The sequence below is a fragment of the Lethenteron reissneri genome, chromosome 25 (assembly GCF_015708825.2).
Source record: "Lethenteron reissneri isolate LAM-NWPU_2019-01 chromosome 25, ASM1570882v1, whole genome shotgun sequence".
NCBI classification, from domain to species: domain Eukaryota; kingdom Metazoa; phylum Chordata; class Hyperoartia; order Petromyzontiformes; family Petromyzontidae; genus Lethenteron; species Lethenteron reissneri.
The window spans coordinates 12,218,176-12,226,762 of NC_083803.1; the positions used below are offsets into that span (position 1 = coordinate 12,218,176).

The window sequence follows — 8,587 nt, forward strand, 5'->3', positions numbered from 1 at the left end:
CCTCTCAAACCTTGCCTCCAGCTACAGGAGCGTTGTCCTGCTGCCATTGCAGGTCATAAGTAACCGCAGCGCGTGCAACAGCGTGCGCCAGTCACCAGTCACCGAGCGCCCGTGTCGTGATGCAGCCAAGGGTCAACCAAGGGTCATGGTCATTACACCTTTACAGTCGGTGACGAAGGACTCCACCTTGGCCACGATATTGCTCAAGGGCATTGCAGTAGTCCGCCTGCAAGTCCTTTGTCTCTGTCATTGGCGCACACACACGTAATGTTGCTCACAAACAAATGAATGGGGATTTCGCATTCTGTTGAACAGTACAGAAAACTAAGAATGAGTTTTACCATTTCTGGCAATAAAAAACAGGAGGTGTTAAGATGTTAAAACACCAAATAGATGCCTTTTGTAAGGAATAATGTCTGCAATAACCACACATACTTTTGGTGAACATGCAGACAAACATGCTCTGATAATATTATGCATTGTCTTTGAAACTGATTGGCTTACACCAGAGACAGTCCGTTTCAAAGACAATTAATATATTATCAGAGCATGTTTTGTTTGCATTTTCACAACAAGTACATGTGGTTGATGCAGACTTGATTCCTTGCAAAAGATGTTTGAACATCTTAACATCTGTTTTAACATCTTCACACCTGTTTTATTTCCAGAAATGTTTAAACCTATTCGTATTTTTCATACGTTGATTCTGGCAAATAAGGTCCCATGATAGTACACACAAAAATATGCAGTGGTCATTTTACGTGTACTTCCATTTAATCGTCCACACCATTCTATAACCAACCCTCGCTTGTTTCCAAGGCAGACATTCTTTATTTTAAATATTGGACTATAGTAGCAGAACTTATTACAAATCAAGACAGTTACATAAAGCCCACAGCCTTGCACCGAATAAAAGTTTCAATTTTACTGATGTGGGAAGCCACATAATTTCATATTCAGAAGCCTTCAGCCACTATTGATCGAGACAAAAAAGGCAAGCCTTGAATGGAAGTGCTTTGTGTAAATGAAAGGCAGAGTTTCGGCCTTCCTTTATACGCGAGTGAGCGAGCGAGCGGGTTAGTGAGCCGGCCGCAGCCACACAATGAGGGTGCAAGAGAAGGGGAAGAAGGAGGGGGGGGGGGCACATCACAAAGAACTGGGGGTGCTGGTCCATGTTGCGCCTATTGAGTAACCCTGACGGGAGTATATAGAAATTTGGAATAAAAAAATGTCATGTTCTTTTTTTTAAAGGGTAGGGTTTGTGTTGCAGTCTTTTCTTAAATGCAAATGGCTCGCGATTTAGGTGTTTTGGGAAGTGTTTGTGAATCTGATTGTGGATTCTGTGTGAATGCTGGTGGCAGCAACTGGATGACAATGGTGTCTACATGTGGCTGTGTTCTGTATGCTGGAAAGTGGCACTTTGCACTAGCAGGCTTCTGCTCATCTGGCTTAGTTGCGCGATGAATAGAGCGCCTGACTCGCAAAGGAAAGCCCACAAGTTTTATTCCTGGCTGGGGTTCACTTCACTTGCTGTCCCCTTCTGGGTCGTTAAAATGTACTATGGAGATTATTGCTCATCCACTAGGAATGTGAGATTTTCATCTCTGGCTCAGGACTACCGTCAGAAATAAATGCTGCACTCTGCTTGCTTGATCATGAGACACTTTGGATTTTTTTGTATAAGAATTTACATTATCTATTTATGTATGTTAATATTCCAAAAAACTCCACTATAAGCCAGCTTCTGTGAACATGATGTTCGTTTACCAAAATATAAAAACCCATCCAGAGTGCCACACAAAATTATTTCGAATATGAAGATGGGTTTTGTGAGTGACTTGCAGCCTATGCTTAGTGATTTAAGCTGCGTGTGAATTGCAATCTTGATGTCATTCTATTTAAGGTTTCAGAGTTATTTCAGATGTAATTCATTTTTTGTTTCATGCTGATGGAACTATGCATCATAGCTGAGTAATAGTTTATAAACCAGGGTTTTATTGATACAATTTTGTTCATGCTTAAACAAGAAATTAAGTGTCACATTTTCTTTTGTGGCCATGAGCTGATGGTGAAATTTCCACAATCCAAAGCAGGGAACGGTGTATCCTATAGGGCAATTACTCTTGGATTCCCATAAACGGATACTTATTTTAATCATCTTACAGGATGATGAGCTGCATTGATCATGACCATAGTTTGGACTTGCAACTTTTCGATTGTCAATGGAGTACTTCACCGGTGGATCGCCCTGTGAAAGATAAATTTAAGACATCGTTGTTGGTTATGTATTTTTATTTTTTCATAGGTTATTATAAACCTTTCTTACAACAAAATAAAAATCCTAAAATACAATTGGCAAGCGGCAGTCTGGAGAGATGAAAATATCGATTTAGACTTGCGAAAAAAATACGTGAAGTTTATTTCCAGCAAAATTAACAATGCCAATTCAATATCTGTAGAGTGAGAGGGTGGGCACATTGTGGAATCATTTGTATTTACGCCTCACTTTGAGTGTTGGTTGTTAATGCAAAAACAACCAAGTATGGAGGCATTGATATAGCGACTGGGCCATTAAACAAAGTAAAATGTGTGTTCGGGACCTCCAAAACTGGCTTCTGAGAATCAACTGTATAGTGAGTTCTGACAATGAAAGATGGGGGTCATTTTGGGTTATTCTGTAGATTTTAGTTTCAGCATGTAATAAATGTCTTAAGTTGTGATAGTATAGAAAAAATAATAGATCACGACGTTTCGATCGCAACAACAAGCGACCGTCTTCTACCTACGAGACTTTACCGGAAGAACCAAAGAGTATGGATTCCTGCAGTCACGAAAGCTTCAAATCAAGATTGTGATAGAATGTCTGGACAGTTGTACCCTCGCACTCAGAAATTATGATTCTAGTCTTTAAATGCAAGCACGTGCAGAAGAAACTCGGCATTGCATTGAAGGAATGAGTGTGCAACTTGGAAGTGTCCAATTTCGATGTGGCAGCAAAGTGCGGTAGATGTAAATCAGGAAGTTGAGGTGGCAATGGGTTGTGCATGCATGCAAGATGAAGGAGGGCAAGCATTGGAGTGGCACCCAGAGGTCAGGTTTTTGGCAGATGGGTGGATATTTTTAAGAGCAGACCTTGGATATTGGGTAGCAGCTACGCATCAGTTTCAGGAGTTAGCAGCAGAAAGGATCTGATGGTGAGTGTGTCGGTGGCATCAGCGGCCTTGGCCTTGATGTTGAATCACTAGAAAGTGTTGAAATGTGTTATGATGTTTTTTTGTCATAAATAGTTGGTTTAGACTTCACGAATATGGCAACCGATTGAAGCAAATTAGAAGTCTATTCACAAACCTACATTGTTAAGCCCATGAGAGAATAATCACATTTGCATAAGCCTTGTGACTTTTGATTAGCATATTCCAAGTGGAATAGTCAATCATGTTTTGTTTTTCAATGAAGGGATGACACATTATAACATTCTTATCTCTGCATGAAAATAACCTTTACTTAGCTCATTTACTTTCAGAAAACCTTTATCTCTTGTGAGCTCGTTGTATTTTCAAACCGAATGAACTGTATATACATATATATTTTCATGGTAAGTAACTAGACATGAGCTCAAAGCATACAGGAAGTTTTTAACAATGTTGTAGTCAGGCTGCCTTGTGCTTTTTTTGTTGTAATCAGGAGTATTGTTTCCCAGTTAGTATTGCACATATCAGACTTTGCACACAAGTCGGTTTAACGAACATAAGCTTGTCGGTCAAAATGCCTCCTGAGTTGGTGGAATGAATTCAACATTCCTATGAAGGGGGGATAGTATCTGCAAAGGGTGGCTGTTGTCTTTCCCCAAAGTGGTATATTAAGTAACCCCACAGGGCCGAGGTGACCGCTGACCAGGACTGGAACTCCACAAACCTTCCAGTTTTGAGTCCATATATTTACAGCACGGCCTCTTCGCGTTGATGAAGCCTTGAGCAGAATGTATGTGAAAGGCCATTCGAGAGAAATTGTCAATTGGAGCGAACGTTGACCACCGCAGCCGATAACAACTAACCTTCATTATTCTGAGATGTTAGCACGGCAAGGGAAGGGATGCATGCTGGCAATTCCTTCTCAGCCCCCCTCCCCTCCCTCCCCTCTTGAAGAGTGGCCCATCTCTCCTTTGACGACTATAGTGGACATTTGGAGTGTTAATTGGTGCCACTCAAAGCTGAGTGGAAGTCCCCCTTTCTGTGTGGACCGTTGCAATGATAGATTTACAGTTTGCGGTTGTGGCTGCTTTTTTTTTACCTCCACATATTGTGGTGTGAGAATGTAGGATGTGCTTGTTACGGATGGCCAAATCGGCACTCGTGGATTATGGAGTTGTCCGTTGTGTGATTGGTCGCGCAGCTTTCCAGCGGAGCCTGAGTATTCCCAACACTGGAAAACCGCCAAGGAAGCCTCTGGGTCGGACACCCATGAACAGGTTCGTACTGCAGTAGTAGCCTCGTAATTCTCTCCCATTCGTGGATGAGTGTGTCGAAAATACCGGATAAGTACCTTATTTACTGAGGTGTCAAACGCTGCATCCCGTAAACTTTATGAATGGTAATGATTTTTTTTTTAATACTGTACGACCATAATTAATTAATGGACAAAAAAATGGTCTTTAGTCAAATTGTCTTCCTGCTATAGTAAGCAATGGATATATTACCTTGTGCATTCCGACCCTGAGACTGATGATAATTGAACATTACGATTGCAAAACCAGTCTCCATTTTATTGAGCTTGGAGGGACGATGAGCTCAGTTGATGGAAGAAAGATGTTTTTTCAGCCAATCCCCAATGGGGATTTGGTTGAATTTTAAAACTTGCAAACGTCTAAATTTTGACTTAAAACTTTCGTGACTTCAGGAATTCATATTATTTGTTTCTTTCGGTAAAGTCACGTAGATTAAAAACAAAAAAACCCACGACGTTTCGATCGCAACACAAGCGGTCGTCATCACCGAAAAAACCAAAGAATTCCAATCGTCTATGAAGCACTGTAATCAAAATGTCACCGAACTGGAATCGGTCGTAAACATTTGAATGTTTAATTTTTTGCATGTTCTTCATACTCTTCCTTTCTCATGCATTCCTGTCACTCTTTGATCCTTTCACGTTCCATTTCTCTTCCTTTGACATTTCTCTCACTGTGTCTGCTATCTGAATTTACCTGCTGCTCCATTTTTTTAATCCCTTTACCTTGTGCTCACGTTAATCAGCCGTGGCAAACCAGGCTCCTTGTGTCGAAGCTTGAGCCACACCGCTGCATTAGCAGCCACAAACGACGCAGTCTCCCCGGCGACATCATCCCCGGCTGCGGCGGTCCCGGGCGGCAGCGACAGGGCCAACTTGGAGAAGGTCGGCGGCGGTGGCGGCAGATGCGGCGCTCCCCGCCTCCGGGATGGCATGCAGGTGTTGGTGGCAGGCACGGGCGAGATGGGCACAGTGCGCTTTGTGGGCGAGGTGGGCTTTGCGGCGGGCACGTGGTTGGGCCTGGAACTGAGGGCGCCACGCGGAAAGCACGACGGTGCCGTGGGCGGCCAGCGCTACTTCAGCTGCCGGCCGGGCTGTGGCATCATGGTGCGGCCGGGTCGTGTCTCCTACCGCGGCATCAACGGCGCCCGGCTGCTTGGCGAGGCACTGCTCGGCTGAAGTGCCCTGCCAGGGTCGGCACGTTTGCCGTTCAAGTCCACAGTGTGCCTGTTGGATGTTTGTTGCATTTGTTTGGGTGGTCTTTCATGAGGACTATAGTTGTGTGGGCTGTGTGGCACGTCAAAGTGTCCATCGGCTGAAATGAATAGAGACACTGGTACTCTCTCAGTTGGTGGCTGTAGCCTGGTGGAAAATCCAAATTCCCATGGCAAGCGACATTATCACCATGGCACAACCACTGTTGACCTCACAAAAGTGTTGCTCACCTTTATCAATCGCTTAAGGATAATGAGCTGAAGCAACGCCTGGCTCGGATTTGAACTCGTGACCTTCCGATTTGAAGTCGAGCACTTTGACTTAGACACTGAAATTACATGTTCTGATATCAGGGGATTGTAAAGTAAAAATAATAATTTTAACCATTTGAATATAATAGTTTTAATATATGGAAATATGAATGTTGCTACAGCCGCCAATTGTTCTGTGCTGCCTTTTTTTGTTAACCATTTATGCACTTTTTAAATGTAAATAACCGCTGCTGGGTTTTAGATGCTGTAAAAGGAGAATATTTTATTTGGCAGGTATCAATGCACAGAGTAGTTACATATTACAAGATAAATGTATAGTGTCTCTATGCACACATCTCATCACTGGTAGTGCTGGGAATGTGATGGAAATTCCACATTCCCATGGTAGAAACCAGTCTCTCCATAGGAAATATCCTATGTATTGCAACAACCCGAACAAATATATTTTTTAATCGGTACCATGACATAGGGTGAATTAATGGGATGAAGTAGAAATTAATTATAAAGAATTAAAAGTACTTTAGACTATAGAAGGCACTTGGGAATATTTCAGATTCATAAAACGCAGATTTGTGAACGATTTCAATGTCTGCAATTGCATCATTTCCCAACACTTGCTGACAATATTTTCATCACCCATGCAGTATTGGAGTGTAACGGGGTTGCGAGCGACACGTCACTCTAATCGATGTTACGAATCTCCACTCAACATGAATGTAATCTTTTGGTTTTATTGTCACTTTATAACAGTCATGGGCTCTCGCTCCTCTGTGGATTGTGCAAGTTGTGTGTGCGGATCGATGGGCTTGTATTTTTCTGCCAGTTATTTTCTCAGTTGCCTTAATTGCTTTTGTTTGATTTGCCCCATTTTAATCTTTGTGTCGCGGCGGTATTTGTAAAGATTATTGAGAAACCAGTATTGCAGTGCTTTATAAATGGCATTTTTTTTAATCTTTAAATTGTGAAATTACGAAAAGGATTTACCAGTAGCCCTGTTTCACTGGGTAGTCAGATTACTGTGATGTATATAGCACAGGATAATTTTAATGTCATTGTATTTTATTTGAAAATAATTGGGGGGAAGTGACAATGAACAAAGTATATTTTCTAGGATCCTGTATTTATCACACTACAAAACCTGCGATCAAAAGGTTTATAACGAGTATGGAGTCTTACATTGCTTCTAAAGCCTCAAATAATTTGTAAATGGGTTTCGAAAAAGTCACCCGCCAACACTGGACCAGTGGCCATTCTCTCTGTGGCACTCTCAGTTGAAGTTCATCTTGAGCACACACCGCTGGCGTCCAATTTGAACATGGGGATGTGCCTTTAACAGTGTCCATGTTTATTTCCTGAAATGAGATAGAGCATTGGATTAATGTTATGTTAATGTCGGGGTGCTTAATCAAGCGTCGAAAAAATATTGGGGTTGATTGCCAGGCTGCCTCCTGAGATTTACCAAATTCTAGCTTTAACTATTTGTTGGCATTGGCAACGATTTACCATTGACTGTGTGGGAATTACCACATTGCTAAGCACACCAACTTCATCCATTGTTATACGATCACTAGAGCAGAGGCATATCATTTGAGGATTACTGCACGGCACTTGCGCAGAAGAAATGGCCAAGATGTGTCTGTTGTTTCATTGGGACACGTACGTACGTACGTTTGTTGAACTTCTTTCGCATCGTACGTAGCCAACCGTGCTAATCGGAGGTGCAACACGGGATACTGTTGATCTCCATTGGCATCCCTGCGAGCCAGCAGTGGAAATGTCCCGTTTCCATTTTAGGGGCCCCCTATTTCACCACAAGAAGCCTGCTGAGGGATGTTGGGCTGAGTCAACCCCTTAACCAGGGTGTTGACCCAAAGTCTGTGAATTGTGTGAGTAGAGTACCCTCACCAAAGTGCCACCCAGTGTGTATGTACACATTTGTATTTATCGTTCCTGTCAGCGTGAATAATACGTACATGGTTACCCACGAGTTAGACTGTTCTTCACCGTGGAAATATGTAATTTCGACCACTGGCTTCTTATGGGGATGGGCACTGCCAACATAAATGACTACTGCAACATAACTCAAAGTGAGCAGGTAAACACTTGAACTTTTACAAATGTATGATTGTAGTATTATGTATATGCATTTTAATATCATGCACATGTGTGTTAGTGCGTTTATTACTTTATTACTTTAGACCTGAACTATGTATATTTGTATGAATGTGTGTTAACAGAAGTGTTGTCATTGCTCACCTTTGTGCCACATGATCTGTTGTCAGTTACATGTGAAGTATTGGAATTGACGGCAGGAACTTCTTGACGGGAACACACTTTTATTAAATCTTTACGTGTCACAATACAACGTGTGGTCTCCCTTCTTCCGACTACACACTCCACTAATCTCGTGTAAACTCTAGGCCTCTGGCTACACACGATACACTTCACTCGTGTAGACCCTATGCCTCTGGCTACACAATACACTCGACTCGTGTAGACCCTATGTCCCTGGCTACACACAATGCATTCGGCTCGTGTAGACCTTATGCCTATGGCTACCCAATACACTCGACTCGTGTAGACCCTATGTCCCTGGC

At 42.4% G+C, this 8,587-nt stretch overlaps 1 protein-coding gene across 4 annotated transcripts in view; it reads left to right on the forward strand.

Moving 5' to 3' along the window:
* LOC133347245 (CAP-Gly domain-containing linker protein 4-like) overlaps nucleotides 1-8,344 on the forward strand; it is an 83,379-nt gene extending 75,035 nt beyond the window's left edge. For 3 of the 4 annotated variants that reach the window (XM_061559354.1, XM_061559353.1, XM_061559355.1), the window contains exons 14-15: nucleotides 4,393-4,468; nucleotides 5,250-8,344. In XM_061559354.1, coding sequence (XP_061415338.1) covers nucleotides 4,393-4,468; nucleotides 5,250-5,822 — 649 coding nt within the window. In that variant the 3' untranslated portion in view covers nucleotides 5,823-8,344. The remainder of the gene's footprint in view (nucleotides 1-4,392; nucleotides 4,469-5,249) is intronic. The other variant, XM_061559356.1, reaches the window with a different exon arrangement.
* The last annotated feature ends 243 nt before the right edge of the window (nucleotides 8,345-8,587 follow it).